General features: G+C 44.2%; 1 protein-coding gene across 1 annotated transcript in view; it reads left to right on the forward strand.

The window, feature by feature from the left end:
- Nucleotides 1-22,140, forward strand: part of slc49a4 (solute carrier family 49 member 4) — an 88,902-nt gene extending 66,762 nt beyond the window's left edge. Inside the window, exon 9 of the mRNA XM_079518684.1 lies at nucleotides 21,558-22,140. Coding sequence (XP_079374810.1) covers nucleotides 21,558-21,673 — 116 coding nt within the window. The 3' untranslated portion in view covers nucleotides 21,674-22,140. The remainder of the gene's footprint in view (nucleotides 1-21,557) is intronic.
- Nucleotides 22,141-22,880: the final 740 nt, after the last annotated feature.

Genomic DNA, 22,880 nt, shown 5'->3' on the forward strand with positions numbered 1-22,880 from the left:
GCTTGGTTTTCTGAACTGCCCACAGCCCTAGTATGAAGATACGTTGAAAAGTGCTGAAGTGGTCCTTTTAAGTGACTTGCTCAAACCTTTGAAATTTCCCATTTGCAGACAGCGGCCATGTTTCCATCAGAGTTTGGAAGCACTCGTTTTCAGTAAAGCAATATCCTGCTGCCTCTTGCATTATGTGCTAATTCAAAACAGGTGGCAGTTGAGTGATGTCTAACGAGCACTTCCAAACTCCAGCACTTAGAAATAGATTCACCTGCAAGGACACAAAGTAGCTCATAACATGTGGATTTTTATGAAACAAACACTTTGAGACTAGAAAGAGAATAATTCAAGCTTTCCATACAGTTGCAATGTTGGTGAGTTTGACGTTGTTTAATACAATCACATAGGACTTTTCTGTTTGGATGAATGGGCTGCCTTTGGGAAGTTGCACCTAGGTAGCACCTTGCCATTAACTTATATGGTAAGCTGCGGTCTGCATATGGAGAATAACAATAGAAGGGGGTGGGGCTTCTAATTGGAATTGTAGTAGTATTGGTCGGTCCGATTATAGACATGATGAGACAACGTAACTCAGCACCACACCACTAAACCGTACAACACACACACAAAAGACCGCACACACACACATACAGTCACATGATCGGGCAGTCGGCCAATTGATAATGAAACCAGAGAGATGTGTGTCATCGTTGCATGAACAATCAGGCTTTTGGAATGTGAAATCATATCTTTTTTTACTTTTATTCTTCTTCTTCTTTCCGGCTCAATCTCAGGCAAGTATTGTTCTGCATATACAAAAGGAAATGACACATATCTGTCGGTATAACCATATCATGTACGTTTTTGGTAGACAGGTCAAGGGTTCAGCAGGCGAGACCACATGTGGGGTTTTACTTGGCGATGCTCATATACCGGTAGTCGTGGGCTGAGAAAACAACTTCATGCATTGGCAGATGATCTGAGCTCGAGATACATACTGTGTGTGTGTGTGTGCACGTGCGTGCGTGTCTGTACATCTGTGTCTACATCTGTATTGCAACGTGATTTCTTAACCTATTTAGACCTGAGGACGATTCTACAAATGTCTTCTAAATCATGACAGTTTTAAGGAAAAACCCCATGTTTCTATGTCAGTCGTTCTCAAACATTTTGATGTCAAGGACCCCCCAAAAATATATGTAATTGGCCGCCGACCACCATCTGAAAATATGTTGTTCCAGGGAGGGACCCCCCCCCCCCAAATCAAAGATATGAGTTAAAAACGTTCGCTCTGAAAGAATACATATTCAAAGATTTGCACCACATTTTCACGATCTTTCAAAAAAAATAGCAGACCTACAAGTTCGTAGCGCGGCACTCGGTGCCGCGCTACGAACTTGTAGATCTGCTATTTTTTTTCAACAGCGAAAGTATAACACGATGCTTTAAAAAAAAAAACACCAAAAAGGTGGTTTCCCGTCCAGAACGGATTAATGAGACTCGGTTCTGCAAAGAGGGGGAAGCAAAGATTGTGACTTAACCTCGTGCTTTATCTCTCCCACTATAGTTTGCCAGCCTAGCATCGTTTTTTTTTTAAAGTATAATAATGCAGACACGGGGCAAAGAGGACATACTTCTCGTCTCTGCCTGCATGCATGCACGGGTTTAACGGCAGCCAGAATAATCATATCAGATCCACATCCAATCCCATGTGAGCGTATAATGTGTGCGTGCGTGTGTGTGTGTGTCTGTGTGTGTGTGTGTGTGTGTGTGTGCGTGCGTGCTTCCGTTTTCTTTAAACCCATCGCCTCTGTTTTTGCCCACCTCTCTCCACGGTCTGATTAACCCATTTTGGGCGGGAACCCCTTTTGGTGTTTCAACTAAGCATTATGTTATACTTTAGCTATTGAAAAATAGCAGATCTACAAGCTCATAGCGCGCCACCGAGTGGCGCGCTACGAGCTTGTAGGTCTGCTATTTTTTTTTTATCGTAAAAACGCGGCACAAATCTTTGAATATATATTCTTTCAGAGCGAACGTTTTTTTTATTTCGACGTCAGGCCTAAATTGGTTAACCTTCACATCACAAAGCCAATCAACTGGAATGATGAGTAATACTTTGAGAGGATGGGACATGCTCTCTCTCTCTCTCTCCCCCTCCCTCCCTCTCACACACACACACACACACACACACACACACGCTCGCTCTCTCTCTCTTTTTCTCCCTCCTTTGTTTTAGTCAATAGGAAAGATGCAATTTCCAGATCCCATCTCATAAATATTCATGGCGCTCACCCTCTCCCACTAGTGCCAAGTTCCTTCTCCCTTCCCGCGGTTGCCATTACAGGCAGGTGGAAGCTAGCTAATGACAGCTGCTGCCTGACAACTGCATCCCAAAGCCTTTTACAGTTATAGTTGTGGGTGGGTTGTTGCACCAGCCAGCCACAGTATAGGTGACAATATGGCTTCCGGGCTGAAAAAAGCCTGCCGGGGGGGGGGGGGCACTAACGAGCTCGACAAGCACAGACCGTCTCTCTCCGTATATGTTTTCAAGTCGAGACGAGTCAGAAATGTATAAATAACCCATTTAGGCCCATTTATTTTTTAAAGTCTTCTAAATCCTGTCAGTTTTCTGGAATACCTCATGTTTCTGCACTCCCCTACCTGTGTGTTTTCTGGGGTGCACACGCTTATCCGACACACCAAAAAGACCGACATGCGGAAATCACCCGTCGTCAGCGACATGCGTTGGTCCGACATGCGTTGCGTCATGCTTGCGGTTAAGTTTAGGTTAGGGTTTGGGGAAGGGTGTCGGACTAATGACTGTCGGACTGTTAGTATGTCGAAACTAAAGCCTGTACCCTGTTTTCTATGGCCTCATTCACACCTAAAAGACACCTGTCTTGTCCGTGTCTTGTGTCTTGTGCCGTGTTTAATGGCCGCCCCAATGCATTTCCAATGGAAGTCACATGGTTTGACCAAACATTTTTGTTTGATGGGGGGGCGGAGGGGGGCAGAACACAGCCATCAAACAAAAATGTTTGGTCAAACCATGTGACTTCCATTGGAAATGCATTGGGGGGGGCCATTAAACACGGACAAGACACAAGACAGGTGTTTTTTAGGTGTGAATGAGGCCTATCCCCACAAATACGCAATTTTGAACAATCAGGCTTTCTCATCATATTGGGGCTATTATGCAAATTTCTCTCGGGAACAGCTCAACTGATTGGGTGATACCGATTCTGATGTCATCGGTGTAGCCCTACTTTGTATAATCCCTCCCGCTCTTCAGTCTTCAGTTCCAAATTTGCATTTCCACTCTGTTTACAATATCCGCCATTGTTGATTTTCCAAGCTGGCATGGAATAATAATAATACATTACAATTTGGAATGGAAACAAGCCTGGGTTTATCTAGCATCAGTATTATAATTTGAGTCACATTCAGAGGTGGTTTTCAAATCTGATTCAAATCTGATTTGAGGAGTTCCGTCTCAGTCTGAATGCAACGACGTGATCTGAATCTAGATTCCATGTGACTTGTTTGTGTTTAGACTTAACCTTAAACAAATCGGATTCCAATCTGGATTCAGATCAGATCTGATTCAGGCTGGATTCCGACTGCCAGTCTGAACACAACAGATCTGTGACAGATCCCATCTGGTCACTTTCAAATGCAGTGTGAATGAATGTTCGGGGCCAAAAGATCAGATTTGAGAATCAGATTTGAACGGGATGTGGCTGCCAGTCTAAATCCACACAGTTGTAACAGATGTCAGGTCAGACGTGCAAGTTTATTATGCACTCTATAGAGAGTAAACGTATATAATAATTTCAAAAAGCAGTGGCATGGCATCACTAGATTTAATTGTGTGTTCTGTTTGGAGACCAATGCTGTGGACAGTCTGATTGGTTTACCAGCAATGAGCAGCATGACAGGATTGTATTCAGGAGCTAAACCATTTAGAGTTCTGTAAGCAATAAGTAGTACTTGTACCAGGGAGGCTCTGAAGTGATCTGAATGTACTAGCATAGCGGTAATGTGTTGTGTGTTCAGCACTTACTGTACTTCCCCGTCCCAATTAGGTCTCATTCACACCTCGACTTGGGTAGACTCGCTGCGAATGGGAGGAGAAGTTGCATCATTCTTGCCATATTTAATTTGCTGCGTTTTCCTTCACACTGGCACGGAGTGCTGCGCTACGAGCTTGTAGATCTGCTATTTTTGAAAAATCGTGAAAATGCAGCACACATCTTTGAATATATATTGGGGCGACTGTGGCTCAAGGGTTAGAGCAGGTCGTCCAATGACCCATGGGTCGGCGGTTCGAATCCCGGCTCCTCCTGTCTACATGCCGAAGTGTCCTTGGGCAAGACACTGAACCCCAAATTGCTCCCGATGTGCTGGTTGGTACCTTGCATGGCTTCCGCCGCAATCGGTGTATGAATGTGTGTGTGTGTGTGAATGTATGAATCTATGTAAAGTGCCTTGGATAAAGGCGCTATATAAATGCACCATTTACCTTCTGGGGGGGTCCCTGGAACAACATATTTCCAGATGGGGGTCGGTGACCAATTACATATAATCTTGGGGGTCCTTGACATGAAAATGTTTGAGAACCACTGACATAGAAACACGGGTTTTTCAGCAAACTTGTCAGGATTTAGAAGACATTTTGCAGAATCGTCCTCAGGTCTAAATGGGTTGTTAATGGGCCCGCTGCCTTTCTGCCATGAGCTGTATCCCTGTTCTATAAAAGTGCCGAGCAGAAGAGCGAGCCAAGTCCTGCTCAATATTCATTAATGGACGAGCTGAGATGAGAGAGAGAGAGAGAAGGTGGATGGGGGTGGGGGGGGGGGGGGGGGGGTGAAGAGACCCTGAACTTGTTAGACCCGCTGATTCTAATCACAAGCGATGGCGTTTTGTATTCCCCGTGCCGGGAGTTGGGTCCGTGTTGGTGATTAAACCATTCTGGGCGGGAACCCCCTTTTGGTGTTTTAACTAAGCATTATGTTATACTTAATAGCTATTGGAAAAATAGCAGATCTACAAGCTCATAGCGCGGCACCGAGTGCCGCGCTATGAGCTTGAAGGTCTGCTATTTTTTTTTAAATCGTGAAAATGTGGCGCAGACCTTTGAATATATATTCTTTCAGAACGAACTCAACTCTTTGCTTCTGGGGGGGGGGTCCCTGGAACAACATATTTTTCAGATGGGGGTCGGCGGCCAATTACATATATATTTGGGGGTCCTTGGCATGAAAATGTTTGAGAACGACTGACATAGAAACACGAGGTTTTTCAGAAAACTGTCAGGATTTAGAAGACATTTATAGAATCGTCCTCAGGTCTAAACGGGTTAATCATGGATTAGAAGGCTGTGTATGGTCCAGACAGAGACGCGCACAGACAGAGAGCATCAAGGAGATTGACATGTAGCAGCTGGGATCCAACACGCACACACACACACACACATACACACACACATACACACATACACACACACACGCACAGACGCACACACGCACAGACGCACACACACAGGCCTTATAAAGTATACATGAGTCCTCTACAGTGGGACTGACTGATAGACTGCTTGGTATGGGCAGAGAGAGAGGGGTGTGTGTGTGTGTGTGTGTGTGTGTGTGTGTGTGTGTGTGTGTGTGTGTGTGTGTGTGTGTGTGTGTGTGTGTGTGTGTGTGTGTGTGTGTGTGTGTGTGTGTGTGTGTGTGTGTGTGTGTGTGTGTGTGTGTGTGTGTGTGTGTGTGTGTGTGTGTGTGTGTGTGTGTGTGCGCGTGTGGATTTCGTCGACTATGACGAATAATGTCCGTCGACTACCTTTTGTCACTGACTAAAACTCAATAAAAACTAAGCTATGATGACTAAGACTAAATATATAATGACAATTTCGTCAACCCCATAAAAACTAGAGTAAAATGTTACGGAGGGACTAGTGGAGAAGAGATCCAGTAGAACTAAAAGACAAGTCATTTTTAAGACACACTGAAAATAGCCGATGTACAAACTCACAACGCGTCGCGCTGCCGTGCGTGGTGAGCTTGTAGATCGGCTAATTTCAGCATACAAATCAGCGATTACGACACCATCGAGGCCCGCCTGGTGCGCGTGCCCGTGCCGTGCGTGCGTGCGTGACCGCGCCGTGCGTGCGTGACCGCGCCGTGCGTGCGTGACCGCGCCGTGCGTGCGTGACCGTGTGCGATTGTCTGTGTAAAGTAAACGAATGTCTGATGTGCAGAGATGGATGATGCTGACATAACTTGCGTCTTGACAGCTGAAGAGAGTATCAAGGCCATGATGATGGAGTTTTCTACTGCTCCACTCACTCCTCCCATCCCACACGCTCACGGTGTCTCCATCGCAGCATGTGATCAGACAGAGTATAGCTCACTCCTCACATCCCACACCCTCACGGTGTCTCCATCGCAGCATGGGATCAGACAGAGTATAGCTCACTCCTCACATCCCACACGCTCACGGTGTCTCCATCGCAGCATGGGACCAGACAGAGTATAGCTCACTCCTCACATCCCACACCCTCACGGTGTCTCCATCGCAGCATGGGATCAGACAGAGTATAGCTCACTCCTCACTCCTCACATCCCACACCCTCACGGTGTCTCCATCGCAGCATGGGACCAGACAGAGTATAGCTCACTCCTCACATCCCACACGCTCACGGTGTCTCCATCGCAGCATGGGATCAGACAGAGTATAGCTCACTCCTCACATCCCACACGCTCACGGTGTCTCCATCGCAGCATGGGACCAGACAGAGTATAGCTCACTCCTCACATCCCACACGCTCACGGTGTCTCCATCGCAGCATGTGACCAGACAGAGTATAGCTCACTCCTCACATCCCACACCCTCACGGTGTCTCCATCGCAGCATGTGACCAGACAGAGTATAGCTCACTCCTCACATCCCACACCCTCACGGTGTCTCCATCGCAGCATGTGACCAGACAGAGTATAGCTCACTCCTCACATCCCACACCCTCACGGTGTCTCCATCGCAGCATGTGACCAGACAGAGTATAGCTCACTCCTCACATCCCACACGCTCACGGTGTCTCCGTCGCAGCATTGGATCAGACAGAGTATAGCTCACTTGGCAGATACGCCCACTTCCAGTGTTGATTTCGTCGACTAATACTAAGACGAAAAATGTTCGTCGACCAACTTTTTTTCCACCGACGACAACTAAATGGAAACTAAATGAAAACTAAGTTATGGTGACTAAGACTAAATATATTGACAATTTCGTCAGCAAATAAAAACTAGAGTAAAATGTTAGGAAGGGACTAGTGGACAAGAGGTCCAGTATAAGAAGACACGAGTCATTTTACACGTGGTTGCATGCTGAAAATAGCCGATCTACAAGCAAGTGTAAAATCAGCCATTATGACGGCATCAAGGCCCGCCACACTACGACTAAATCAACTGTAGATTTTAGTCGACTGAATCTGTGAGACACAATCGGTCTATATAGTTTATTTTCGATCAGGTATAGTGTAGTATGTTTGCCACTATGCCATATTAAATATGAACGAAATTACCACAAATCTGTAAACCGTGGCTGGTGAGGTAATCTGTCTCTGTCGGCCATTTTGATATGTAGCAACCATCATTTGGAGGTGCTTTTCTCTCTTTTAACTATTTAAGGTTTTGTCGACACTTTACTTTCCGTGTTATTCAGGAAGGTGGGGGCCTTTGTGAAGAGCACAACACCACTCGCGTTAGCTCACAGCCTTTAGCTAGCAGTACAACCAGCTACATTAGCTCACAGCATTTAGCTAGCAGTACAACCAGCTACATTAGCTCACAGCATTTAGCTAGCAGTACAACCAGTTACATGTGCTCAGCGATGTGGTACAAACTCACTGGTGGAGACGGAGGCTCTCCATACTAGCCGGAGCAATGCTAAAAAAACAGACGGACGGCGCGTTCATATATGGAGTATACGGTTGTCTACGAACATACGCGTAGATAGCACCAGTAGGTACCGTTAGCCTAGCTACGTTTATAAACGTAGATGGCACAGAAAAAGTTAAAGGACTGTGAATGTAGCAGGCGAACCTCGGTAAACCCTCTGCATAAAGTTTCCAGTGGGTAAGAAAAAAATAAATAAACGGAACTAGATTTCCTTCCCTGTTTAATAAAATAAAAAAACAGCTGTGTTTGCCTAAAGAGATTGTTCTCTGTAGACTTTAACTAATGTATTATGTTAATTCCCTATGAAAAGGTTTCGGGTGTGGGCTGTCTTCCTTTTTATTTCTTTAATTCCATTTTTGTAATCCTTATAATGGAGGTGGTAACGTAACATAACAAGCAGGCTTCAGACTTGATGAATTCCATACCAGCCTCCTATTTTAACCCACTTAGGACTCTAGGCCAGATTCTACAAAAAATGTCTTCTAAATCATGGTTTTCTGAAAAACCCCATGTTTCTATGTCAGTGGTGCTCAATATTTCATGTCAAGGACCCCTAAATATATATGCAATTGGCCACCGACCCCCATCTGAAAATAGGTTGTTCCAGGGACCCCCCCCACCCCCAGGGAAGCAAAGATTTGAGTTAAAATCTTTGGCTCTGAAAGAATATATATTCATAGATTTGCGCCACATTTTCACGATTTTTCAAAAATAGCAGACCTACCAGCTCGTAGCGCGGCCGCGCTATGAGCATTTGGTGCCGTGCTATGAGCTTGTAGATCTGCTATTTTTCAATAGCTAAAGTATAACATAATGCTTTAAAACACCAAAAGGGGGTTCCCGCCAAGAATGGGTTAACCCCCCCTGCCCGACATCCCACCTATCGGTCGTAAGAAGAAAAGAAAGAACTGGCATAATCTTTTTTTCCACCCCTCAAAAGATTCTCATTTAATTCCTGGTTCCGGTTCATTTTAGGTTTTTGCTTTCATGTTTGCCCCCAAACTGCCCACTTCTGCATTTCTGAAGCGCATTTTTTTTCCTCGCCAAGCCAGAGCGCCCAGAACACATTTATGAATTTAGAACCGCCGTGTCCATTTAAATATGTGTGCGGAGCAAGAGGTCTCGGCTCAGTGAGTGCCGTCTGCCCGACCACCAAACCCACCCACCCACTCCCCACAAAGTGCTTTAACCCATTCTGGGCGGGAACCTCCTTTTGGTGTTTTAAAGCATTATGTTATGCTTTAGCTGTTGAAAAATCTACAAGCTCATAGCGCTATGAACTTGTAGGTCTGCTATTTTTGAAAAGTCTTTGAATATATATTCTTTCAGAGCAAACGTTTTTAACTAAAATCTTTGCCTCTGGGGGGTCCCTGGAACAACATATTTTCAGATGGGGGGTCGGTGGCCAAATACAGATAATTCTAGGGGTCCTTGTCATGAAATAGTTTGAGAACCACTGATATAACTGTCAGGATTTTTTAGAAGACATTTTGTAGAATCGTGGATCAGGCCTAAATGGGTTAAATTCCAAAAGAGCTTCTGTGACCGAGAACATGAATGGAAATTCAGAACCATATATCTGCGCGTGTCGCTCCCCCCCTCCAACCCCCGCTCCCAATTTTCATCTGCTGTGTGCCTGTGTGATTTAGCGCGCCACGGTGGGCAGAATACGAAAGCAGGAGACGGCGGCAGGCCGAATAGGTGCGAGGCTGGGGGGGGAGAGGAGTGGAAGTGGAAGAGGGGCGGGGCGGCGCTGGGTTTGCTGTTCAGTCTTTGCATTGTTAAAAAGGCACTCTTGAGTATTTGCTTTGGTCAGTTAACCACACGAAGCCGCATATAGTAGCCGTCCCTATATTTGCGGGGGAGAACATTCAGGGAACAGTGTGTTGATTTTGACAGGAATTTTTTGTTTTCTAGTCATAGTCTCTTGAATAACTTTGCATTTAGTTTTAGTCACATTTTAGTCACCTGTAATGTTTTAGTGTTAGTCTAGTTTTAGTCGACTAAATATGAGATTTTAGTCGACGGTGACGGTTTCTTTAATGTCTACTAACCCATTTTGGGCGGGAACCTCTTTTGGTGTTTTAAGGATTATGTTATACTTTAGCTATTGAAAAATAGCAGACCTACAAGCTCATAGCGCGGCACCAAGTGCCGCACTATGAGCTTGTAGATCTGCTATTTTTGAAAAATCGTGAAAATGTGGCGCAAATCTTTGAATATATATTCTTTCAGAGCCAACGTTTTTAACTAAAATATTTGCTTCTGGGGGAGTCCCTGGAACAACATATTTTCAGATGGGGGCCGGCGGCCAAATACAGATAATTCTAGGGGTCCCTAGTTTGAGAACCACTGACATAGAAACATAGGGTTTTTCAGAAAACTGTCAGGATTTAGAAGGCATTTGTAGAATCGTCCTCATGTCTAAATGGGTTGATGTCTATTAATCCAGAATTAATAGTATTTTATTTCCCATCCATCACTAGCCACCGAAGGGTCCCATGTTTGTTGTGGAAAATATGTTGTTCCCCCCCCCCCCCCGCCACCAGAAGCAAAGATTTGAGTTCAAAATGTTTGCTCTGAAAGAATATATATATATACAGATTTGCGCCACATTCTCATGATTTTCCAAAAATAGCAGACCTACAGGCTCGTAGCTTGAGCTTGTAGGTCTGCTATTTTTCAACAGCTAAAGCATAACATAATGCTTAAAACACCGGGGTTCCCGCCCAAAATGGGTTATTATGTCAGATCAGGCCAGTGTAGAGAGAGACAGAAAAGCAAAGGGCAAAGCAAGACAACAAAAGGGGTCAGATTTTAATTGGGCTCGCTTCCTCGTTCTCAGTCACAAAGGTGTGTATGGTCTGAGTGAGAACACCTCCAGGCACCACCGACCGACCCACAGTCAAAGAATCGCCACCATTTTCCCCTTTGCTAAAAAAAAAAACGTTCTATTTATTTATTGTTTTCTCCCCATTTTCCATTCCGTTAAACTTTACAACACGCTTGAAAGAAGCGAATCACGTCGTCTTTGTGAGGCGAGACTTTTTTCCAACCCCATGTGACGTTTCTGTCAAGGTGAGAGAATGTAAAAAAAGAAAGAAAGAAAGTCAATTCTGTGTAGCGCTCCCTCCCTCACTCCTGAGAGAATCAACAGTTTGATTTATTATTCCGTTAGTCCTTTTTTTATTATTTTTTTAGGGAGAGGATTGGCTCTTTAGCCAGAGGAAGCATTGACATGCATGGTACATCACACACACACACACACAGGAGGAAGCATTGACATGGGTACATCGCACGCACGCACGCACGCACGCACACACACATACACACACACACAGGAGGAAGCATTGACATGGGTACATCAAACGCGCGCACACACACACACACACAAAACACACACACATGACATGGGTACATCAAACGCTATATTATTACTGTAGATGGGTTTACACAAGTGCACACACGCACACACACACGCATGCGCACACAGCCACACACACACGCTCACTGGCTTTTTGAATAATGCAGGTAACACTCACCAGCTCCCATCAATCTACAGTACATGTTCCCACATGCATACTAACAAGGGGAAACGTACACATTTGCAATACCTAATGCACTTCTCGGTATGCTAATGCAGCTTTACAGTAAATTATAATATTGTCCCCATTCTTAACCCATTTAGACCTGACACCAGATTCTACAAATGTCTTCTAAAGCATGACAGTTTTCTGGAAAACCTATGTTTCTATGTCAGTGGTTCTCAAACATTTTCATGTCAAGTACCCCCAAAAATATATATAATTGGCCGCCGAACCTCATCTGAAAATATGTTTTTCCAGGGACCCCCCCAGTAGCAAAGATTTGAGTTTAAAACGTTCGCTCTGAAAGATTATATTCAAAGATTTGCGCCACATTTTCACGTTTTTTCAAAAATAGCAGACCTACAAGCTCGTAGCGCGCCACTCGGTGGCGCGCTATGAGCTTGTAGATCTGCTATTTTTCAATAGCTAAATTATAACAGGATGTTTAAAACACCAAAAGGGGTTCCCGCCCAGAATGGGTTAACACGGAGTCCGCCAGAACCGTAGTAACCGTAGGATTAAATTAGTCGTGCAGCCCCACCAGAACCGCAGCCTATACGTTTTCCAGGTTTTTATATTCTTTAATCCATGTTTTGATCCGATCTAATCGTTAGCTGCCGCTCGTTAGCATAACTGTCAAAGTGGGACATGTGGCCGCGGCCATTTTGAAAATGCGCGCGCATCCACTTGCACTCTATGGGCTGCTTTCAATGGACCTGTATCCCCAAATCGGCGCAATGAATGTCGTTTCTAGTGAAAACAAGGTTTTTCAACGGCCGACAGCAGGCGCTGTGATACTCGCGGTCAGTTTTTTTCCACCACCGACCGAGAGAACAACAACCGGTCAAGACACCACACACACAGCATTTTGTCATTGTAACATGCGGTTATGGATATCTGGCTTTTCAAAATAAGGGTTGCACGCCGATAAAACATTGGCAACGCGCAGTAGGTAGATTAATTAATCCTGGCGGTCAAACGGTTAACTCAAATCTCAAAACGAGCCATATTGAGAGTTCCCATTAATTACAATGCTCGTGTTGACCTCAATTAAGACTGATTAAGACAGACGCTCTCTGTCTCCCCTCAGGCCTAGTTGTTCATCCAATACCTCCAACCTGGCATTTACTGTAACAGGCTCTTTAACCCATTTTGGCCTGACGTCAAAATAAAAAAAAAATCTTCAAAATGTTCTGAAAAACCTCATGTTTCTGTATCAGTGGTGCTCAATATTTCATGTCAAGGACCCCAACAATTATATGTAATTGGCCGCCGACCCCCATCTGAAAATATATCGTTCCAGGGACCTCCCCAGAAGCAAAGATTTGAGTTTAAAAACGTTCGCTCTGAAAGAATATATTCAAACATTTGCGCCACATTTTCACGATTTTTCAAAAATAGCAGACCTACAAGCTCGTAGCGCGGCACTCGGTGCCGCGCTATGAGCTTGTAGATCTGCTATTTTTCAACAGCTAAAGCATAACATAATGCTTAAAACACCAAAAAGGGTTTCCCGCCCAGAATGGATTAATGTGATGAACTGACTGATGGCAATGCTGATGCACCAATGCGTTAACACCCTTGTTTGAGAACCGGGGAGGACATCAGAAACAAGTGGGTGGTGTTGTGGCGGATGAATCATTTATTTTTTTAAGGCATCGATGTCTCAATGCCTTCCTGCGATTTGTCTTTATTTTTGCCGCCAATTTAGTTAGTTATTAGCACGTCATCACGGAGACACATTTATTCACCTCAAATTATCCGTGGGTACAGCGAGTGTCGGGCCCACGCAGCATTGGGTCGTTTAACCCATTTTGACCTGAGATCAGATTCTAAAAATGTCTTCTACATCCTGACAGTTTTCTGAAAAAGCTATGTTTCTATGTCAGTCGTTCTTCGATTTTTCAAAAATAGCAGATCTACAAGCTCATAGCGCGCCACCGAGTGGCGCGCTATGAGCTTGTAGATCTGCTATTTTTCAATAGCTAAAGCATAACATAATGCTAACACCAAAAGGGGTTCCCGCCAAGAATGGGTTAAACGTGACAGGGGTGGGTTTAAACGTGACAGGGGTGGGTCACAGCCAATTAAAGTGCTCCCATCATCCTGTAATGAATCCTCCACTCTGACAACATTTCTGGCGTTTTTATTGTATCGGAGACTAGAGAGTGTGGCGCCCATGGCTGCTGTTATGACCGGGGAAACAAACTTTGACATGCTGATTAGCTAGCTGTCAGCTGTAGAGAGAGAGATAGAGAGAGAGAGAGAGAGAGAGAGAGAGAGCGCGCAATTAACCAATTATCCAGGGGATGCAATGTTATGCTATTGCATCATGTGACGTACAACATTGCGTGCGTGCGCAAAACGTTTTGAGACTCAAATCTAAATCGGCCACTTGCATCAGTGTTGATTTTGACAGGAAAGTTTGAATTTAGTTTGAGTCATATAGTCTCTTATTTAGTTTTGGTCACATTTTAGTCACCTGGAATGTTTTAGTGTTAGTCTAGTTTTAGTCCACTCTTTCTTGTCCCCTGGGACTAGTTTCCTAACATTTCAGTCTAGTTTTTATTTGTTGACATTTTCAATATATTTAGTTTTAGTCATCGTAGTATAGTTTCTATTTTGTTTTTGATGTAGTTTTCGTCAGTGAAAAAAGGTAGTCGACGAACATTTTTTTTTGTCATAGTATTCGTCGACGAAATCAACACTGACTCGCACATTATAGTTCAGGGAAGTTTAGTTGAGTTTATAGGTTTTTTTTTGGCCTCCTCTCCTACTCCTTCAACTCAGAGCATTTAACTCATTTTGGGCGGGAACCCCTTTTGGTCTTAGCATTATGTTATGCTTTAGCTATTGAAAAATAGCAGATCTACAAGCTCATAGCGCGCCACCGAGTGGCGCACTACGAGCTTGTAGATCTGCTATTTTTTGAAAAATCGAAGAACGACTGACAGAAACATAGCTTTTTCAGAAAACTGTCAGGATGTAGAAGACATTTTTTAGAATCTGATCTCGGGTCAAAACGGGTTAAATAGATCCATAGTAGTTCGCTGGGCTCCTCACACACATCGCTCCAGGCTCTTCCTTGCTATGTCAGAGGGGAGCGATTGAGCTGCTTATCCACTTTTACCACAGCACCATATTGAATTACCCAAGAGCTCCTCGGGCCCATATTAGCATTCACACAGAGAGCCGCAGACCGTTACAACACACACACACACACACGCACACACACAGGCACACACACGCACACTTTAACCCATTTTGACCTCAGATCAGATTCTAAAAATGTCTTCTACATCCTGACTGTTTTCTGAAAAAGCTGTTTCTATGTCAGTCGTTCTTCGATTTTTCAAAAATAGCAGACCTACAAGCTCGTAGCGCGCCACTCGGTGGCGCGCTATGAGCTTGTAGATCTGCTATTTTTCAATAGCTAAAGCATAACATAATGCTAACACCAAAAGGGGTTCTCGCCCAAAATGGGTTAAATGGATGAGTCTCTATGATGCATATGTGTGTTTGAAAGCGAGTGAGAGGGAAGGAAAGACAGTGAGGGAGAGAGGGAGACGGTGGGTCAGACAAACACAACTCCATTAACCTGTCGTCTCCATGCCAGGTCTCCCGTTGTCCGTCTCACACACCCTGTTTTGATTAACGAGGCTTATTGCCAACAAGGCTTTTTATTTGGGGCGAGCCTGTGGCCTTATAGGGCTGAACGAATCACTTATACTCGGGGTGCTGGCGGAAGGCAGCGAGAGTAGTCTAACCCATTTAGGGTTCTAGATTCTAGATTCTAGAAATCCCTTCTAAATCATGACAGTTTTCTGAAAAACCCTGTGTTTCTATGTCAGTGGTTCTCAAACTATTTCATGTCAAAGAGCCCCAGAATTATCTGTATTTGGCCGCCGACCCCCATCTGAAAATATGTTGTTCCAGGGACCCCCCCCCCCCCCCCCCCCACAGAAGCAACGATTTGAGTTAAAAACGTGCGTTTGAAAGAATATAAATGTTCAAAGATTTGCGCCACATTTTCACGATTTTTCAAAAATAGCAGATCTACAAGCTATGAGCTTGTAGATCTGCTATTTTTCAACAGCTAATGGATAACATAATGCTTAAAACACCAAAAGGGGTTCCCTGGGCTAAAGCAGTGCTATTCAACCTTTTTTTCCATATCAAGGCCCATTATTTATTCAGCATTTGAGCCACGGAACCACCATTTGATGAGATGTATATAGCCTCGCAGACCCAAAACTACAGAATATTATGTTATCGTTGAGACACACAATTCCATACTGTTGGCAAACGTTGATCAAAATGACAATTCTTCTACATTATCTAATTGTGTTAAAAATTAAGTAATGCAGATGTTTAACATTAATGTAACTCTGAGATCTCCAACTCTTGAGAGCGTGAAACGAAACCAAATGGACCCATACGGGTCCATTTGGTTTCGTTTTACGCTCTCAAGAGTTAAAGATATATAAGGGGTCCATTTGGTTACCAACTCTCCCATCATTTATCTGGGGACCACCACCTGGAACCCCCCTCAAGGACCACTAGTGGTCCCCCGGAACCACTGATTGAGAACCCCTGGTCTAAAGTCTACTTCTCAGATAGATACCTCATGTCTTCGTTACTTCCAATGAGTCTTATGTGCACTTTTTTTAATGCCAATTGCAAGTGTCTATGTTTAATATTTTGGAAAATATAGCACATTATGTGACCTTTTTGAAAAATCCTCTGAATGCCAAGTTTTTGCATTTCTAAGTGGCATTCTTACAATGTTCTATAAGTCAGTACCAATCAATTCCAGGCATGATTTGACATATTCAATTGTATTATAAGGATATGATATGAAAATTAATTCAAAAAAATGAGAATTTCGGTTATTTCTCATATAGAAGTGGTGGTAACAGGTAGAAAGTTGGTACTGCTGCTGCTACCAGGGCTTAACCCATTCTGGGCGGGAACCCCTGTTGGTGTTTTAAGCATTATGATATACTTTAGCTATTGAAAAATAGCAGATCTACAAGCTCATAGCGCGCCACCGAGTGGCGCGCTACGAGCTTGTAGGTCTGCTATTTTTGAAAATTCGTGAAAATGTGCCTGAAATCTTTGAATAATATATTCTTTCAGAGCAAGTTTTTAACTCAAATCTTTGCTTCTGAGGGGTCTCTGGAACAACGTGTTTTCAGATGGGGGGTCGACGGCCAAATACATCTAGTCTCGGGGGTCTTTGACATGAAAATGTTTGAAAACGGGTCAAAATGGGTTAAATGATACCATGGGCATGTGGGAACATAAAAATCATCACCAGAATCTATACCTTTTCATGAAATCCTGGGCTCTGGCCCCATGGCCTAATGTACTGACGTGGCGATTCTCTCCTATTCAATGTCGCCTTATATAAGGTGGGCATGTCATGTCCTCATCACGCTATCAAGCGTTGCTGTGGCAACGAGCTTCACATAACACCTTACCCGTCGCATCCTCACTCAACCCCCCCACGTCATCATCTCGCTATTCCTCTAGCCTGCTCTCTCTCAATCGATCGTCATCAGCATTAGGCCGATCGAACCCTAACCTCGGGTGAGAATTAACCCATTTAGGCCTGACCTCGAAATTTATAAAGTTTCTTCTAAATCCTCCAGTTTTTTCTGAAATAAATATTTTCACGATTTTTCAAAAATAGCAGACCTACAAGCTCGTAGCGCGCCACTCGGTGGCGCGCTATGAGCTTGTAGATCTGCTATTTTTCAATAGCTAAATTATAACATAATGTTTAAAACACCAAAAGGGGTTCCCTCCCAAAATGGGTTAAGGGGCATATCCTGTCCCCTCGGATATATGTGTTCTGACTGAGTTCTGGCCTGCTTCTCTAATATGTACCTGTGGCAGTGTTGTCTGCTATTGACCATTTGCAGACCGCGGCCATCTTGCCATCAGAGTTTGGAAGCACTCGTTTTCAGTAAAGCAATGTCCTGCTGCCTCCTGCAATTATGTGCAAATTCAGAACAGGTGGTACACAGGGCTGTTGAGTGATATCTAACGAGCACTTCCAAACTGCAACACTTAGAAAAATAATCACCTGCGAGGACACAAAGTAGCTCATAACATGTCTACAGTAGATTTTTATGAAACAAACAATGAGGATAAAAAAGAGAATAATTCAATCTTTTCGTACAGCTGCAATGTCGGTGAGTTTGACGTTGTTTAATACAATCAGACAGGACTTTTCTGTTTGGATGAATGGGCTGCCAATGGGAAGTTGGCAGCCCCATTAACCAAGTGGTGCTCAAACTGACTGAAACTATTTCATGTCAAAGACCCCACAAATTATATGTAATTGGCCGCCGACCCCCATCTGAAAATATGATGTTCCAGGGGACCACCCTTGAAGCAAAGATTTGAGTTAAAAACTTTTGCTCTGAAACAATATTATATTCAAAGATTTCTCAAAAAATAGCTAAAGTATAGCTTATACATTTTGGGCGGGAATCCCTTTTGGTGTTAGCATTATGCTATGCTTTAGCTATTGAAAAATAGCAGATCTACAAGCTCATAGCGCGCCACCGAGTGGCGCGCTACGAGCTTGTAGGTCTGCTATTTTTGAAAAATCAAAGAACCACTGACATAGAAACATAGCTTTTTCAGAAAGCTGTCAGGATGTAGAAGACATTTTTAGAATCTGATCTCAGGTCAAAATGGGTTAAAACACCAAAAGGGGGCTCCCGACCGTCGTTCATGTTCCCCATCAGGTCTTGGCCTGCCCACAGGGACCACCACCACCACCACCACCAACCACGCTGGCACGCCTTGTCAACATGTTGCCGAGACAGCTGGCTGTGCAGCAAGCACTGCTGAATGACTTTTTGAAAAGAGGACAATTGATTTTGCTGTTGACCAGACTGTGTGCGTACGTACGTGCGTGTGTGTGTGTGGTGGGGTGGGGTGGTTGCGTGTGTGTGTGCCTGTTTGTGTTTGAGATAGAGAGCCGTATTGGTCTTGGTGTTGATTAGTTGAGAGGCCTGTGGCTGTAAGGCAGTCCGTCTAGCCTCTTGACTTGCCCTTCAGATCCAATATTATAGCAGACAAACCCGATCCACCTTTCCTCCGCTTAACCCATTCAGGACGGAAAAACCTCATTCTGGACGGGAACCCGTTTTGGTGTTTTAACTAAGCATTATGTTATACTTTAGCTGTTGAAAAATAGCAGATCTACAAGCTCGTAGCGCGCCACCGAGTGCCGCGCTACGAGCTTGTAGGTCTGCTATTTTTGAAAAATCGTGAAAATGTGGCGCGAATCTTTGAATACATATTCTTTCAGAGCCAACTCAAATATTTGCTTCTGGGAGGTCACTGGAACAACATATTTTCAGATGGTGGTCGGCGGGCCGATTACATAATAATCTCGGGGGTCCCTGACATGAAATATAGTTTGAGAACCACTGACATGGGGTTTTTCAGAAAACCGTCGCGATTTAGAAGGCATTCGTAGAATCGTTCCCAGGTCAAAACGGGTTAATGGAGCTTGAAAAGAGCAAGCGCATCCTTCTCCGTCCGTACACACACACACTGTGTTTAGGTTCAAGCGTGGGTCAATGATAATGTGCAAACGGGAGCCGATGCCGTTGAATTATTCGGGGATCAAGATGATTGCTAGACGGCAAGCTGTTTTTATTTCATTTGCGAGAACGGCGGGGGGTTCCTAGCGTTTATATTGATTAGCCATTCCACCCCATACTATTATTATTCATAAATTATTCAGCACGACTTCCATTCCAAGCTCTCATTACGTCTCTCTCTGAGTGCATATTTATTACTTACATTTCATTATAAAGGAACACGTCATCGTGTTGTATATATCCCATTCTGGGCGGGAACTCCTTTTGGTGTTTCAAGCATTCCGTTATACTTTAGCTATTGAAAAATAGCAGATCTACAAGCTCATAGCGCGCCACCGAGTGGCGCGCTATGAACTTGTAGGTCTGCTATTTTTGAAAAATCGTAAAAATGCGGCACAAATCTTTGAATAGGTATATATTCTTTCAGAGCGAACGTTTTTTTTATTTCGACGTCAGGCCTAAATGGGATATATATACCTCTTTAGTGAGTCTCTCAAGCTCAGACTCTGAGGTCTGAGCACAATATTCATTTCTACTGCTCCACTGGTTAGACCCACTGTGTCATTAACCCATTTAGGCCTGACCTCAAAATAAATAAAAAAATCTTCTAAATCCTCCAGTTTTCTGAAATAAATATTTTCACGATTTTTCAAAAATAGCAGACCTACAAGCTCGTAGCGCGCCACTCGGTGGCGCGCTATGAGCTTGTAGATCTGCTATTTTTCAATAGCTAAATTATAACAATGTTTAAAACACCAAAAGGGGTTGCCCGCCCAAAATGGGTTAATGGCCAGGAGAGTGACCCCCTATGGTTACCATAAAAGTAGTATCCATAATATGTATCTTATCTTGTATTATAAGATATTGTTGCTGTTGGGAGGTTTTTGATTTTTTTTTTTTGGCATAAATCAGTGCTAAATATTGAACCAATGGAAAGTAGTAAAAAGTGCTTTGGACAAAACCTCTTCACTCCATTGGACCCTCAAAATGTCTGCTAAAGCAACTAACTCCACCACCTCTCCCCCTCTCATAGAAGTAATTGACAATATATAAAGTTACAACACCAACTTTCTTAATTTCCTGGAACAATGAACATTTTGGAGTTATGAGGTTTCCTCCTGACAGCAGAGATATTAGGTTAGCCTTTGCTGATCCCCAATCGGACATCCAGGTGCCATAGCAGAGAGCAATGGCATAGATGAGCCAACCGAGATGGATAATGAATGAAGGTAAAAACGTAATTAAAAAGCCAGACTATAACAAAAGGTTAAAGCTTCCAATCCCCACAACGGTCAACTAAGTGAGGTGGAACAGAAGCTGTCCCCGGTAGCCGGAAGCTTCCTGGTTTGGTCCCCAGCTCCACTTCACGAGTTGAAGTTGTCCTTTAGCAACACACTGAAACCTAACTGCCGCAGACAAGCAGGTTGATGCCTCGCATGGTTGCCCCTTGTGCGTGTGTGCGCCGTATAATTGTACCATTACTATACCTAAAACTGTCCAGCCACAGGTCTTGATTGAAGTGTGTACTTGGGCAATACACACTGAACCACTCGCAAGTAATTTCCCGATTCATTTCAAGTAACAAATCTCAGAGGCCTCGGATAAATTGTTATTAATGCTTAATGCTTAATTTATTTGTCATAGGACTATGTATAAATCAGGCTTGAAGTATGATGTAAAACTAATTCTCTTTCTCGCTTTCTCTCTCTCTCTCTATGTCTCTCTCTCTCTATGTCTCTCTCTCCCTCTGTCTGTCTCTCTCTCTCTCCCTCTCTCTGTCTCTCTTTATCTATGTCTCTCTCTCCCTCTCCCTCTGTCTCTCTCCCTCTCCCTCTCTCTGTCTCTCTTTATCTCTCTCTCCGTCTCTCTGTCTCTGTCTCTCTCTCTCTCTGTCACTCTCTCTCTCTGCCTCTCTCTCTCTCTCTCTGTCACTCTCTCTGTCACTCTCTCTCTCTCTCTCTCTCTCTCTGTCACTCTCTCTGTCACTCTCTCTCTCTCTGTCTGTCTATGTCACTCTCTCTCTCTCTCTGTCACTCTCTCTCTCTGCCTCTCTCTCTCTCTCTCTCTCTCTCTGTCTCTCTCTCTCTCTCTGTCACTCTCTCTGTCACTCTCTCTCTCTCTCTCTCTCTCTCTCTCTCTCTCTCTCTCCCTCTCTCTCTCTGCCTCTCTCTCTCTCTCTCTCTGCCTCTCTCTCTGCCTCTCTCTGCCTCTCTCTCTCTCTCTCTCTCTCTCTCTCTCTCTCTCTCTCTCTCTCTCTCTCTCTCTCTCTCTCTCTCTCTCTCTCTCTCTCTCTCTCTCTCTCTCTCTGTCTGTCTATGTCACTCTCTCTCCCCCTCTCTCTCTCTCTCTCTCTCTGTCTCCCCCCTCCTCCCCATATGTCTCCGTCCATGCAGAAGTGTCCTGGCTGAACTGGTCTCTGACGGGCTCGTGTCTCTTCAGCCTGGTCCTCATCCTGTTCTTCAGGGAGTCCTACGATCGCCTCTACCTGGACGTCTTCGTCTCTGTCTGACAGACACCAACCAGCACAAAGAGAAAAGCAAAAAACAATCGTACACACAAACACACAAAGAACTGAACAATGAAACATTGCACAAAAAATAAGAGGATGAAAAAAGAGGAAGAGGGGGACACTCCCTCGCTAAGGATTTATGGGGCGAGGTCGACGGCGACGATGAATTCGTCGGGGATTTGCGCCCCGCCCCCGCCTGTACGAGGCCTCGGGCTTGTCGGAACGTGTTTTCCGATGTTTATTCCTTTATACACAAACTGACTTTTTATTTGCTCCGCGTTGTATAAATGTACAACCTTACCGTTTGTGTGTGAACAAACGGCTCGTCGACGGTTTAATTATTTTTTTAACCAATCATGGCATGAGGGACTGTTGTTGTTGTCGTTTTTTACAGGGTGATGTAATGTTTTAACGTTCTCAGTGTTGCCCTCCCCCTCCCCCCTCCCCTCATGTGATCTGTTTTTTAAGTTCACTGGCACTTCCTAATAGAAGTAGCCCCCCGATACTGGTTAGACGGCGATCTCGTAAATAAACGGTTTATCTACGAAAAAGGAAGAAATGGAAAGGCAAAAACTGATGCCATGATAGAGCCTCTAGGTGCCATTGGTGCTATTAACACTTTGACTTATATTCACGAGTTGCCCCGAGTTAATTAATCGTAGAACCACTTCCCTGCGATTCGTCGCCAGTTGCCCCGAGTTATGTTTTCGTTGTTTTAATCCACGTTTTTTTAATCGGTTTTAAGTCATACGGGACAGAATGGGATAAGAGACGCGTTTTGATGACGTCATCGGAAAAAAAAAAGGTTCGTCTCGCCGGCGTTGCAAAGGGTTCTGGGAAATTGAGTCCCCTATTGTTTACAATGGCGAGTCTGCCGGAGGAAGAAGCCGTGTTGTGACCGCCGCCATGGAATACTTTTCTACACTACGACAAGCGATTACATCCGTTTTAAAGTGGATCTTCATGACGAGCAACTCAGAAGGTCGGTGCAGCGGCTGTTCAAAGGTAACTTTAATGAATAGGCAGTCTAGCCTGAAAGACGGCCGTAAATTGACGGCATTAAACCTGTTAATTACTTAGGAAGTCAAAAGGTGATTATTGGATGGCATGACGTCAACATCCAGCCAGCAGGCCTGACGCTGAAGAGTTCGGGGGGAAAAAAGGGACCTCCGCAGTTTATTTTTTATTTTTAGTGCCACTCAAAACT

This window comes from Electrona antarctica (assembly GCF_951216825.1).
Source record: "Electrona antarctica genome assembly, chromosome: 13".
Classification (NCBI taxonomy): domain Eukaryota; kingdom Metazoa; phylum Chordata; class Actinopteri; order Myctophiformes; family Myctophidae; genus Electrona; species Electrona antarctica.